A 15,478-nucleotide genomic window follows, 5' to 3' on the forward strand; every position below is an offset into this window, starting at 1 on the left:
CTCAAAGCTAAGATTCTAGTTTACAGCTAACTGGAAATAGGAAAATTGTAAAATAAATTCAGATACAACATAGAATACTCACTTCGCTTCTCGGCCAGCTAAGATCATCTGAAAGACACCAACACAAGCACCTCTCTTGCCTTCCCAGTATTCAGGATTACTGTCCAGTCTCTCCAGAACATCAAATGCTTTGGCTGCATAGTAAAACTGACGCATCTGCATAGGAAGAGAAATATTATGTATTCCTGACTCTATGACTATCTTTCAGAAGGGGATGAAAAATTCTGAGTTTAGTTTTCTGAAATCAGCATTAAGTCATAGAAGCAATGTGCATTTATTTTCATGTTTTTCCACTGGCAGCAAGTGACACAGAACAAGCACGTTTCAGTTCTATGTAGGGAAAAAGGTAGTATTATGATATCATTGCTACATGTCTTTGAAGGTATTATAGACAAATTGCATTGTGAACTTCTATTAATTGGTTATGATCAGCACTGTTTTTGTTTTGATCATACACATTTAACAAAAGCTAGCAGAACATCTTTCCTACCTTTACTTCTTTTTTTCTCCTCCCCAACAGCATAAACTTCTAAAGTATGAGTTGCTCCATGTAGTCATACCAACCAAAGTCCTTGATACAATATCAACTCAAACTAGTCCAAACATTTTTAAACTGAACCAGTTTTCCTCATCTAGAGTTGGTCACAAAGGTGTATTTGGATGTCTTTTGGGTTTAACTCAGAGCTAAATTTTATATCTCAGTGTACTTACAGTATGGTACAAATTATGATTCAGTGACTCTATTACCTGAAATTTTCCTAAGCATAGAAAAATTGACTGTGTACCCTATTTTTTTCTGCCTTAGGTTCTCTACTTGTAAATGGGACCAAGAAACAAGTTGGTTGATAATAGTCAGTAGGAAAGGAGTGACTGCAGTAACTGTGGCTTTTGAAGTCATTATAACTCATGTGGACCTTATCTATGACTGTGAATTTTCTTCAGTTGGGCAAGCCCAAGTAGCAATGTTGTTTGTGTCTAGCATCTTTCCAGAAGAGCACACAGAAGGTAGACTGCACACAACCTCCTATTCTTTGGTAGCTGGAAGCCTGCATCTGACAAGAAGAAAGGATAGGCTGTGGGAGTTATATTTGGACACTTTACTCGGAGAAGCATAGGTACTACAGAATAATTCCATTTTCTTCACATACATGGTGACGTTAACCACAGGTAGCTTAACTGAATGGGAATAAAGGTGGTCAGTATAAACAGACATCTCAGCTAAAAAGAAAATACTGAAATACTGATCTCTCCAAACTGGCATCTGATTTAGGTCCATTAAGCAGATACCAATTTAATGTCCTCTTTCTATCTCACATAAAAGCAGGAATTGCTTCACCTTAAATCACGTACTGCTCCCTATATGGATAGGATGGCCTATTTCATGTAAAAGAAGCAAGGAATTGGCCAGAAGTCCTGCATGCCAGCTTCCTCATCAAACAACTTCTATCAGAATAGACAGCAATGGCACATCCAGCTACACCTACTCTCTGATAGCTGTTAGCTTTGCTCCATTAACACTCAGTCAGCATTTTGTTGAATGAAGCCTAGCATGATTACCTTAAGTTACAGCTATGGTGCTGTCTGCAGCCCTCCAATACAATGTATTTCAGAAACAACTACAGAATGCTACATAGACTCAAGCAATTCAGATGTTGCCATTTCATGGGAAAGGTAGAAACAGCTGGTAGTGTAGAAAGACAAGTTCTAACGCTGCATTAATTATACATACTTTGATAGCCTTTGAAATGAAATTTCTTGGTCATCTATGGCCATATGTAGACATAAATAGCCAGAAAAATTTAGTCCTGCCAGTGCATTTTTTAAAAGCTCTAGATAAATCCGAAGTGTGGAGCTGCTTCTCCTATAGTGTACAATATAATTTTGAGAAGAATTTAGGCAGTGATCAGCTGATATAAATGTGACTTAAAATTGCCTAGAGATAGATTTTACATAAGCTCTGACTGTCAACTCTCTTTCACAAATTGCAGCCAGGGGAAATAACAGAGTGAATAGCCACTTGCTTAAGCAGAAAGACTTTTAGTCTGGGATGGTGGATGGAACACTTGAAATAATCCCCTCCGTTTTAGAAGAATGCTTTTGAAATCATAAGGTAGATTTTCTGATTTACAGTTGTGTGCTTTAGTATGCAGGTATTGTTGCTCTTTGGAGAGCTTAGCTGAACTGAGAATCATTGGGAGGTTTTCAATAGGACTCAAGTTTACTATCTTTCCTATATGATGGCAAGTTTTGTTAATGTATCTCTAATAAGCCTATCCTAATAGCTGCTAGTTCTTGTGTATTCACTTAAATTAGGAGTCTTCACTGAAGCAGTTCCATGAAGTTTATACCTATTATCTGTGTTCTGCTCCTCACATCTGCCTTCTTAAAGCAATGAACTATTCTATTTTCACAATCACAAAATTACAATCTGTCTTTACATTCTATATTTAATTAAAATTAAATATAAAATGGCTGCTCCCCAAATAACTTCAGTCCACCTTCTGATACAACCAGCTCTGGCGATTACATTCTGAAATATGGATGATCTGTGTCTCACCCCGATGATTTTTCCAAAAACCATCCTTTTCTCCTGTCACTGAGCTGCTACTTCTCTAGGTCCCAAAACAGTGCAATCTTCCTGGTAGATGGTAGAGAAGATGCCTGATAGAGCATCCTGTTATTGTCTACTGACACCTTGCACAGCAGTGCTCTTTGTATAGGGCAATCAATTTTTCTTCCTCCTACATTTAGACTCCTCTCAAACCTGTTGGTCTTTATATGTCTCTATATCCATCCTATGGATAAAGCTTACACGTCTTCTTTTACATGCTTTGCAGAACAGCATCGAAGTTGAATCTGAGCTAAATCTCAATGTGTATAGGCACAATCTGAAGAATTAGATGCTAGGAGTTGAGGCAGAATTGCATTCAGCTTCCCAAGATCTCTTCACTTAATAACATAGCTTTGTATAAAGTAGAATTTGGAGGTGGGCCAGCAGTATATTAGCATGGAGCATTGGAACTAGAAGCTTAGTACAAGTGAGGTAGCATATATTTTATCTTGTTCTAAAATGTTCAAAGCATTCCTGCTAAAGTGGACATTGGCTTGTTTATCTTCATTTTTAAAAATGTTAGATTGCTTAGTCTAACCTCATCCCTTTCAAGTCCCCTCTAAGAACAGTTCAAAAGAACTGTAATATGTTAGCATGGATCCAGACAGGTAAACCACCATTTTTACTGAGTAGTTTAATTCCTAATGACTACATGCATACACCGTGTCTCTTTGCCCCACTTGGACAGACAGAATACTGGTTGTGGGAAATCTCTTTCCATTTCCATATCATTAACAAAAAAGAATATCCAATTGTCATTACAAGCTTTAAGGAAAAATATCACTGTCCCAGAAAACAATGCAGCATGAGGTGCCTCTCTGAATCTATGCTAGATTTTTTTTTTAAGTTTCTTGTCTATCAACAATGAATCGTGAGTTGTAAACTAAACTGTTGTTCTTGTTATCAATAGCTCAAGCATGCAGTAATTTGCCAATATTTTAATCAGTGGGCTGCCTATCAAGAAGGCCTGTAGGTTAAAATGTTTGCCAACTTACCTGCATTAATAACCATGCTCCTGTTGTGCAACTTCAAGTGCACAACAAGTGGAACTTCAATAGTGATGACAAAGATGTGAAGTATAAAAAAATGGCCGTTAATGCCATCAGGGAATTAACATGATGTACACCAAGCTCTAAATCACAGAATCATGGAAAAGCCCTGGTTGGAAGGGACATAAGAAATCATCTGGTCCAACTTTTTTCTTTTTCTTTTTTTTTTTAATTATTAAAGAGAAGACTCACTTTGTAGCAATCATTTGCAATGAGCTGCAAAAGGTTAAAGGACTCCCCTGAGGTCTCCATCTTCAGATAGAGCTTCCAGGCCAACTGTGGTTTCTTATTCATAATATCTGCAATAACAACAAAAAGCTGGGATCATGAAAAGAATATGCCACATACAATACTCAATGGAAGATGGAATAAATGTTTCTGAATCTCTTTGCTCAATGTAAATGCATGCCTCACCCTGTGCATGAGGTTGGGAAGGGAAACTCATCCTTATCTTGTGCCTTTCTAGTGATAACAGCAGCAATTCATCAGAGAACACCAATGTCAAGAAGAATAATTATGGAGTTTACATCTCACTTCATATTTCAAAGATACAGCAATAAGCACAAATCGCATGATTTAATATGTGAATAAGGAACAGAGTGGAAAGCGTTAGAGAAGGTATTTCAAGCAGGACAATGAACTGGAGCAATCTATTTAGATGGTGAGATTTACGATTGTGTTCTTAAACACAGAAAGATTTTAATTGGCACTGAAATAAGGTTTTTAATAATTGGTGCCCACTCCAATCTAAACATTCAGTTCCCATGATTTATAGCAAACCAAAGGAGTGGTGGAAAAAAATGCCTGTACGGCCTACAAGCGTAACAAAATGTGTCATTATGCATCTGCTAGAAAAACGTGTCCAAATTCCTGAGATTTTGTGCTAGTTTTAAATTTCCTTTTTTGACTGGAAATTTTCAGTGGCCTTTAAACATCACTGTTAATACACAATGAGAAATAAAAGAATCTGAATCTTCTATCTCAGCTAGCAGAAATTCTACTAGAACATCTGAATATAAATAATTCTAAAAATTGATTTTCTGAAGAATAGGCGGCAATCATTAATAATAAACACGTAACATAAAATCACAGTATTTATAGGCACTTCTCATTTAGGAAGCTGCAAGACATCAGATTAGATTTTTCTTTCATCAGCTCTGGATAACATTCACAACAAAAAACAGCCAGGTCTTCATTTCTATATACAAACCCATCTATCTAGAGAAATGGACTACCGTGGTAATTCAATGGCTTTATACCTTCTCTTAAGGAAGAATTTGATACAAGTAGTACAACAGGATTAAACAAAAAATATTGTCTAAGATGCATCTCTGGTGCTTTTTGCCCTTCGGAAATATTTCAGGAGTGAACTGTTTATGACTCAATGCCTAATCATACTCTGACATGAATGTATTATAACGCTTTGTAATTTCCATTGCAGCTTTATCCAGAAGGATCTAATAGTAATTTACATACTCGACACTAAAAGATCACTATACTCATCAATGAAAGTTGCTTCTGCAAAGAATTCTAGCAGCTGTTTGGAATGAAAAATCAAAATCTTAAGACAGATAAGAATACAGCATCCCTACTGAAACTTCAGTAGGAATTCAGAATGGTGAAAGGCACACCTGAGAATAAATAGCAACTCTTATGAAATTGGTACAAAATTTTTAATTGATACTATGGTATTAATTCTACCTCTTTTATAAAAAAGTTAGCACCTTCAAAGAGTTCTGCACTCCCAGATGTATGTCAAAGAACTACTATAGCACAAAATCAAAAAGGATGAACACCGTCTACTGAACAAGCATCAATTCCCTTTGCAATGGGAGTACTCCTATAAAAAAGTCAAATATAAAACATTAAATATAACCAGAAATGAAATGATGAAATGATTTTTAATGAAACAAACAAACAAACTGGCATGTCCTAAAATAGAATCATAGGTAGGCGTCTGTAAGTGTTATGTGCCTGTCTGGGAAGACCACATTAGAGATGTTAACCACATCTGCAATATGGCATAATGCCTTGAAATGTACATATTTACATTCCAAGCATAACTACTCAAAATTGTTTATGATAAGAGAACATTTTTGTATTGAGATGCTGTAAGGAAAACAAAGCCTAGGAAGTCTCAGGCTAGAGTCATTAGAAAAAGCCTGCCTCCATGCTATTTTGCATGTGATGCTGTAGATGTATCTGTACTGAGGTGTACTCTGCAATGCTTTAAAAACTGGTTCAGAAATACTGAATAAAAATTGCTATAGAGCATTAAGTATATCAAAAATTTACTTTGGTCAAGGGAGGAGCAGACAAGTTTATGGAAGAAAAAAACATGCTGAAAATTATAAAGGAAATTCCTTGGGCACTGGAGTTTGGACAATGCGAAGTATAACACAGTACGATGAAAAATACCACATATGCTTGCCTAGTGCTTCTTTTCCTTAGGCATCTGACACTGACCACTCTGGGAATCAGACAGACCCTTGGGCCTGACCCAGCATTGCTCCTTCTATTTGGTGTTTTACTCTGAACATTTTAGATTTGTAATCCAGTCTTTCAAGACACAAAATCTTCACTCATACAATTGAGTAGACAATTGAGAAGAAAAAGGTTCATTGGTTAGGACAAAGCTGCATTGACAGAACTGTAACAGCACTGCACTGAAGCAGTAATTGCTTAGTGAAGCCAGACGTTTGAAAGGTGCAATAACCACCCACACTGTAACTAGTGCAATCAGCTTTTCACTTTCGTAGTTCTGAATCCACCTACAACATTAAATTCAATTAGGAGAGTGGATTGCCAAGACTGATGCAATAGAGGAGGATCTGTATTCTGCAATATTGAGAGTAAAGTGACTCACAGCAGCGAGCTAGCCAGCTAAGGTAAACAAAATCATTCTTTATCTTCTCACTCTGGATCAAAAGGAACACCTGCAGGAAGAAGGAAAATAAAAGATTATATTTGCATGTACTTTTAAACAAACAGAAGGCAGACCTGCCTCGTTTCAACGTGCAGGTAAGGCGTAAGCCACACAAAAAACTGCTTCATGAGAAGAGGTCAGGTATGGAAGTGTAGTGCAGGGGCATATTGCTATGTAGGGTAAGTGGAGGTCTCAAACACCGCAATGCTTATCAAGGGACTTCTGCAGCTTCAAAATGCCAAGCCGTGCAGAGGGTGCGGCCTGCTCTGAACAAGTGCCAGTGGGCGGCCATGCAACACAAACAGCACAAAGGAACACTGTGGGAAAAGCTATTTGGAACATGTTTGTTTAGCAAGCAATTTAATTAGCATCATCCTGAAATACCAGAAGTTTCACTATGTATATATAAGAGCCTTTCCTCCTTATACATGTCAGAGATCATTTTAGGTGAGCAATAAGCCATTTCTTAGCCCTTCTGTTTCAGTAAGGTTCTGAGGCTAAACATTAGTCTTTTGTAACTTACTGTACAAACACAGTTACATTCTACACTGAAAGGGATGTGGTGTGTGTGTGTGGGAAGCTAGATATTTTAAAGCGTACTCTGGCTTTATATGCAGAAAAAAGCTACTTATGCCTCATTGTAACTATACTAGGATGCTTCTGGCAAAAAATTCAAAATACCTTTATGTATTCCTGATGTATGTACTGGAACAGTGAGTTCCACAAATTACTGACATTTTATTGATTAAACACTGCTAACACACTAATAAAAAAAAGTAAAAAGTATTATCACTGTGAATAGCAATTTGCTATAGGTTTTATTTTATTATGCCAGGGAGGTAAACTGTTTAAGGAGTTATGTATATAAAGTGCTATATGTAGATTTAATTTACAAGTTTGAGATGATGGGGAAGGGGTAATCTTTATATGAAAGTGTCATCACAGTCAGAGATCAGATGCTAGGACACACTAATCAATTTAATTACATAATTCAGTTATTGAAATACATCAGCTACATAATGTAAGTTTGTACAAAATTATTTGTAAGAAGAAAAGCAGGACAAATGTGGATTAACAGCAGTTTACAGCTTTGTGTGTCTTTGTTGCTTGGCTGCAGCTGAAGTTGTCTTACAGCATTATCATTTTTATGAAGTCTCAGGTTTTAGCATAGTCTGCTATCATAGTTTCAAAAGATACTCACCTGCATTTTCATTGAGCTACCTAAAACAAACTAGGTGAATTGAAATATATATCCATTTTGCCTGATAGCCTGGGATATTTTTCTTAAAGAGAGATGCAACTTCAGGTCACAGAAATTAAGGGTGTGTGTGTTGGAAAAAAAAAATGGGGGGAAGGAGAAGTTGTCCAGGGACCCAAAGAGTTAAAAAAAAATAAATAAAAAAAAATAGGAAAAACTGGGGAAAAAAAATCTATATGATTCACTTCAGACTACATGTATTTTTTATGGTCTGTCTTCTGATAGCCTTGTGGAAAATGTTGCTTCCATCTTCATAATAGCAATTTGCTTCTGCGTATTTTAGTTGTAATTAAGTTTCTACTGCACATAGACACAAAAAATGCCGTGTGTAGAAGTTAATCTCTTCCAGCTGCATCTGGATGCTGCTGAATAAGATAGTGAGCACTTCCTCTTCTCCTCCCACATCTCCCAAAGGAAGTAAATGTGGGGTTTTTGTTGTTGTGGTGGTGGTGGTGTGTGGGTTGTTTTTTTTTTAACATAAATTTCTAGGGATACCTAGCAGCTCTTAACTATTAAGTGTCTTTTATTCACCATACTTTAGTCAATCTGAACAATAGGACTGCCTGAGATCCTAGACAAAGCATAGGAAATCTGATTAAGAATGCACTCTTTGATCAATTAGACTGAGCTGCAAAGCACTCTTGTGACGCACCACAAGCGGCATGACTCCCCATATACCTCATATTACAAGATTAGCTAGATAATCTTTTCTAAACAGTGTTCACTGTGAGTTTCAGTTCCTCTAGGAACGTCCCACAGAACCTGCTTATTTTCAACCAACATGAAGATGTAGAGAGAGAGAAAAGGAAGGAAATAGGGGAGTATGCGGGAAACATTTCCATTGTTGCTTTTTAAAGAAAGTAAATACATACCTCTTCAGCTTCACTAAAATTGCCCATGGCAGCTTTGGCTTGGGCGTAGTTGAAGTTAAAAGTGTCATCATTGTAGAAATAACTCTGGAAAAAAGCCGCACAGAAGGAAAAAAAAATAAAATCCAACCTCCAATGGTATAATAACATTAAAAATAACACCGTCCCCCCCCCCCCCCAAATCTGAGTCAACAACAATCGAGACAACAGGAAGGAAAAAGAAAAACCCACATTATGAACATACAACATTTATAAACAGTGGGTAGAAAATTATGGACTGCCTTTCCATCCTACATTCGTGACTACAAACACAGCTGGAACATTCCACAGTGTTAACCATGAGAGATCTGGAGAACGCTCCAAGCTCTAAATTGCAGTGGTGGCTTTTATGGGTGTAATTTTCACTCTGTGCATGTGAAGACATGCTGTGCTGCCATGGTCTCTTTCACCTCGCAAACACTTACTTCACCACTAGGGTGGTAAATAGGCAGCTGAGTCTCTAATGGCTTAAGGAGACGAACAGTTTGCTTCTCCAAGACTTCTCAAAGTTCAACAAGAGATCCTGTGGATCTGGTTATGTGACACATGCACTGGATGGAGGTGGAGCTGCAGTACGGGAACACACCTTGTAATAGGGCTTCCTTAAGCTGAAGTCTTGCTTACAGGCACCCTTCTCTTAGTGCAACACTAGGTTTTTCTCTCTCATAATATTACACAGGGCACACCTGGTTAATGATAGATCAGGCTGATCTGGCTGAATATCTTCTGAAACACAGCACGGGCCGAAGTAGGAAATAAAGCTTTAGATGCCGATTAGCCTGATGTTTGGGTTTGACCCAAATAGCTTATATTTTTGATCATGGTCAGATGTCCACATTAAAGTACAACTCAGACAACTCAAAGTCAGCCAAGCACGTTCCACATTCACCACTGTCACCACACTACTGCACTGATAGACCTAGTATAGGTTAAACTAGAATGTGATACCACAACAAGAAGTGTGACAGGACTGAGGCTCCCTGCCCGGCAGCAGAGGTGCAGGGTTTATGGAAGAACCCATAAAAAAAGCGAGACTGTTTGTTCACTGTCCATAGTTACTGCAAGAAAAGCTTTCCTGGGTACATAACAGCAAGGTGTGTGGAAAAGTATTTGTGTTATATAAAGAAAAACACTAAGAGAAAGAGAACTTGTATTAGGAAGATCGGTTTTTAGATAACTTTTGTTTTGTTTCCCTCATTAAGAGTGAGGAGAAGGTAAAAAGCACAGTTGGGACTGTGTAAAAGATATGGAAAGCAAGGGACAAGATCCTTTGCCAGGCCTCTCATCTTCTTTCATTACGTACAGACACCTGAGGAACCTCCTCCCTTCCCTGTCACAGGCAGTTGCAAAGGGTATGGACCCAGTCCACCCACGTATTTAAGTCAAGCTAGTGCCTTGAGAGGAGAGGTGAGGGGTTGCCAACATTTGCCAAATGTCTAGGTTTCACCTAAATAGTCTATGTGGAGGTACAAAAGAGCTGGCAAATACAGCAAGCTGTGTGAAAGCATGAGGATGAACTAGTTGGGGGAAATCTCCAGCTCCGTTTGTGAAAACATTTCAGTACCCTTAGGGTGAGTTAACTGGTTTCACCATGTGAGAATTACAACACTTTACTGTATTCTTCCTCAATGATAGTTTTGTATGAATCAGCACAAGTCTCAGGTTAAGCAAAGCTGGTAAGCAAGATGCTAGTCTTACTGCATGAATAGTTCCTTCTGTTCAAATACCCCTCATTGTATTTTTGAATTAAAACTGAAAAGAAGCTCTGTCAGCAACCAAACTCAAAACTGTCATTCTATCCTGGCTGTATTAGTGCCAGAGACCAGAACTGCTGCAAAAACAAGAGTGGTAGAAATGAACCCGTGTTGCTCCTAGTAAAACACATTCAGGACAGCTAGATGTTTTGTCTCTTTTTTTTTTTTTTTCTTGACAAATTATATTCCTGGACTTCACCCTTTTGTGGTCTTTTTACTGGTCTTCAATCTTTCCATAAAACTGTGCTCTGAGTGACATCCATTTCAATGAGTCACTCAGATACCCAGTTGAACAATGAAGCATTCGTTGTGGCCAGACCTCAGCTGAGCTTGAATTAGCTTGTCTTCTCAGATGATCCTCAGTGTTATAATGTCACCCTCAGGGCAGCTGGCAATACATTTATAATAAGGTGTCCTTTGAGATGTTCTCATGCCTACAACAGTTTTAATCAATCATGGATGAAGGTGGTGTTTTCTAAGAGAGTATCATACAACTATCTTCACAGAGTGCACAGCTCTACTTAAAGAGCTGCAGAGATTCTACTGAAGTTGGTTTCTGTCAATGAAACAAAGGTTACTGTAAAGTCACCTGAACCTTGCCTTTAAAATAGTACAGGAAGAACGACTTGCATCCCTGTGACGTGAAGAGCAGGAGTGACCTAGCTAAATTTGACTAGTGGCTACTCTTAGCTAGAAAATGATGAGGATCAACTACCTCAAAAGGAAAAGCACTAGTAGGCAGAAAATGTTTGTCCCTAGTCCTTGCTCTTTATCAACTGCATTATGTCTCAAAGTACCAATATTTATAACCCCCTTCACAAAATTAAGAAATACATATTTTACTTAAGCTTGATCATTTTGCAGCTTGCTAGATACAATCTATAAAACCTTCCGAACTTGCAACCTTGGAGATGAAATATGACAATGAGTTTCATAAACCAACTGTGTTCTGAGGGACAAAATTCATTTTCTTAGGAAAGATGTTGTGAATTTACTGCAATTCCAGCAAGCCATATCTTGTTTTCAGTCTCTCGTAATACAAATGGAGGTTTCAAATCTCTCATTTATTCTAATCCTCATTTTGTATCATTTTATTTTCTTACTTTCTCTATAGAAAATAATATTTATCTTCCGAATCTCTTAAGACAATATTTCAATTTCTGATAATTTTCTGAATCACCTTTCTTTTTGTATTGCAGGAAGGAGTGTCCAGTATTTCAAATAAAAGTAAACCACCGTGGAATGAAATGCATCAATCATTTTTATATTGAACTTACTTTACTTAGCTTAGTATTTTGTTTCATCCTTATAAATGCATTCACACTACAGCTGTAAAAACTAAGGGAATGGTTAAAAAAAAAAACAACTTTGCCTAAAAATGGGTCAAAACAGTTGAGTGCTGAAGACATGTATATATGCAGAATTTGAGTGTTACATATCGTAGAAGCAAAGGACTACAGTCATTAACACACAAAATCTCTCTAGTGTAAAACAAGTCCCAGAAATCAAGCGGCCATTAGGTTGACCTGCTGTATGCAAAGATCAAAGTATTACTGAATGGCATCACCTGGTTGATCTAAACACAGTGCTTATAATTTGCAGCTGGCACCATGCTGTAGTAAGCAATGTGCAGTCAAGCAAATTTCTGAAATCAAGTTTACACAATATGTTAGCACGCTGACGCTCCCAAATCTGACAATCACTGTTAGCTTCAATAAACATATATGTATGTGTATGCTTACATACATACATATATACAGCCGATGTTTCTTAAATTGTCTTTATTTTAAACATCTTAGCTGCATTTAAGTTTTGCTCTTGGTTTCTTCCCTAGTTACTTCCTTCTGTAAATACTTCAAACTCCGTTACATTATCCTGGAAAATATGTAACACTGAATTAACCTGGATAGCAGATCAAAGATATGGGAAATGCAGATCATACAAACCTGCATGACTGTGGCTTTCTAAAAGGTGGCCTATGAAAGAGCCCCCTAACAGTACATCCCACCCTCTTGGACAATTTCCATAACAGAAATGCATCTTTGAGTAAGGAAAAAAGGGGCATATACAACATTGCTTTCCTGTATGTGGAATATAAACAGACATTTATTGTACATTATTCTTTTTTCATGATTTATTTTGGCAAACTGCTGTTATGAGTGGAGGAGTTCAGTTTGCAAGCAGAGATCCACATATATATGTGTAATAAATGTGCAGCTGTAATGATACATACCTGCAGCAAAACAGCTAACTTAAAACAAAAACAAACAAACAAAAACCCCGAAACGAAAGACCAAGCAGTCAAATAGCCCTTTCCCTCACTATCCCATGTTGGAATGGACCCACAAGGATCACTGAGTCCAACTCTTGGCTCCAATTCTATCCAGGCCTAAAAGATGGTTGTTCTACACGTGTCTGAGTATCTAGATCTCAATCCCTGACTCTGCTGGAGAAGTCACACAGTACTAACCAAGAAATTAAGCCTTCCATTCGGCTATACTAAAAACACATTTTGCTTGAACACTTCCAGCTCAACAACCACACAGAACTTCCCCCATTTTTCTTCTTACCTATCTACCAGCATTGCTTCTATCTGTATTGTCAGCCATGATTTCCTGTCGATCTCCAAAATCACTGAACATCATCAAGCTTAAGACCTTCTCTACCAATTTCTGAAATCAGTCACCACTAGCAAAAGACCAGCAAAACAGTAAAATACAATAAGCTGTTTCCTAGTACAGTGATAACACCTAATGCTAAAATTAAAAGAACATAAAAGCTCCATAAGAAAACACTAACAAATTTGAAGTGCCAGAAGTAAGATCATCTGTCACCATAATTTGGCTCCACAATGCAGGCACATTCTGATATAGCCTTATTGACTGTTTCCACAGAACTGCAACCTTATTATGTTGCACAGATGGATATTATGTACACTTAATAAAATATTTTCTCTCAAATCTAACAAAGAATAAATACTTCTTCTAGTTGATAAATATAGCACGAATGAAAGTTTGTATACCTGTACCCATCACTATTTCTGCCTCCCTTCCAGCAGGTTTTAAACATCAAATCTGTATTTCTGATATAAATCTGATATATATATATCTGCATGGAATCTTACTAACATATTATGAAGTAACACTGAGTATCCTGTGTTCTTCCTTTTCCTTTCAAATTTTCTTTCAAACTCTTCCTACAACATTTTCCTTTATACCCTCACAAATTGTCTCACCTAATCCCCTCCCTGTTGCACTTCTCTTATCTCATGACTGTGTCCTATGCTCTGATCAACCTATTGCCCACTTTAATCCTCTTAATTTCTGTTTAGTGTCTTGTTCACTTCTGGCTTTTCCCTTTACAAGCACTAACTATGCCTTATTTTCCAGTATTAATGATGACTCCATTTGCCTCCCGAGATGCTACTATTCTCTCTGATTTCTTAGCTTTCCCGTATACCTTGGAGGTGGTGATTAATCTCATATAACTTCAGCCTTTTCAGGTTAGAGCTAGTTGTTTAAGAACTTCTTGAAGCAAATGGAAAGAGCTGGGCATTTCTGTGGAGTGACTCATTCCATTTAAGATAAGTGTAAGATATACACAGGATGAATTCTCGTCTGGAAATTAACATCTGTCCACACCGACTATAGACTGGGACCAGATGATCAGTTTTAAGTCTGACTTTTAGATGGCTTAAGTTAGGCAAAACATATCTCATTGCTAGTTTCTAGTACTCCTGTTCTCCAATTACACACACACATACTCCAGTTTGGAGTGAAGGGTATCTATCTCTTCATTCCACCATAGTGGAACCATTCCAGTGGCTACAACCATTTGGGATTTTTTCATGGTCTCTTCCCAAACAAAGTTTAAAAACATTACACCTTCGTCATTCTTCACCCATCAGCTGCTTTTGGCACCAACATAACCACATGCTTTTTCTTTAGGTCTCACCCTCCTTAGAACATCATAATTCTTTCACCTAGTGCATCTCCCTAATTGTTTCTTTTTATATTCTCATTCTTCTTCCTACCAAATACAGAGTTCTTACTACTCTAGAGTTTCAAATCACTGCAACAAAATTACAATCACTTAACTCCATAATGAGACCCCAGTCTCTCTCTGGGTCCTCACATCTCATTTACAACTGTGTATCTCATGATCATGGAGCAGATCGTTCTGGAAACTATGCTAAGGCATATGGTAAATAAGGTGATTGGTGACAGCCAACATGGCTTCTCTAAGGGCAGATCATGCCTGACAAATCTGGTGGCCTTCTGCAACAGGGTTACAGAACTGGTGGATAGGGGAAAAGCAACTAGCATCACCTACCTGGACTTGTGCAAAGCATTTGACACTGTCCCCCATGATATCCTTGTCTCTAGATTGAAGAGACATGGATTTGATGGATGGACCATTCGGTGGGTAAGGAACTGGTTGGACGGTCACACTCAAAAGAGTTGCAGTCAACAGCTCAATGTCCATGAGTGCTGTTCCTCTGGGGTTGGTATTGGGACCAGCACTGTTTAACACCTTTGTCAGTGACATGGACAGTGGGATTGAGTGCATCCTCAGCAAGTTTGCCAATGACACCAAGCTGTGTGGTGCGGCTGACACACTGGAGGGAAGGAATGCCATCCAGAGAGACCTGGACAGGCTTGAGAGGTGGGCCTGTGCAAGCCTCATGAAGTTCAAGAAGGTCAAATGCAAGATCCTGCATCTGGGCTGGGGCAATCCCAAGCACGAATACAGGCTGGGCAGAGAAGGGATTGAGAACAGCTCTGAGGAGCAGGACCTGGGGGTGTTGGCTGATGAGAAGCTCAACATGAGCCAGCAATGTTCACTTGCAGCCCAGAAAGCCAACTGCATTCTGGGCTGCATCAACAGAAGTGTAGTGAGCAGGTCAAGGGAG

At 38.2% G+C, this 15,478-nt stretch overlaps 1 protein-coding gene across 3 annotated transcripts in view; it reads right to left on the minus strand.

The window, feature by feature from the left end:
- IFT56 (intraflagellar transport 56) overlaps window positions 1–15,478 on the minus strand; it is a 51,329-nt gene that overhangs the window by 2,532 nt on the left and 33,319 nt on the right. For all 3 annotated transcript variants that reach the window (XR_014586896.1, XM_083844560.1, XM_083844561.1), the window contains 4 exons: window positions 8,777–8,860; window positions 6,587–6,656; window positions 3,913–4,019; window positions 83–216 (listed from right to left, as the gene is read on the minus strand). Coding sequence is in view for 2 of the 3 variants with exons in the window: in XM_083844560.1 (XP_083700686.1) it covers window positions 83–216; window positions 3,913–4,019; window positions 6,587–6,656; window positions 8,777–8,860 (395 nt within the window). In the remaining variant the exon portion in view is untranslated. The remainder of the gene's footprint in view (window positions 1–82; window positions 217–3,912; window positions 4,020–6,586; window positions 6,657–8,776; window positions 8,861–15,478) is intronic.

The sequence above is a fragment of the Anser anser genome (assembly GCF_964211835.1).
Source record: "Anser anser genome assembly, chromosome: 1".
NCBI classification, from domain to species: Eukaryota; Metazoa; Chordata; class Aves; order Anseriformes; family Anatidae; genus Anser; species Anser anser.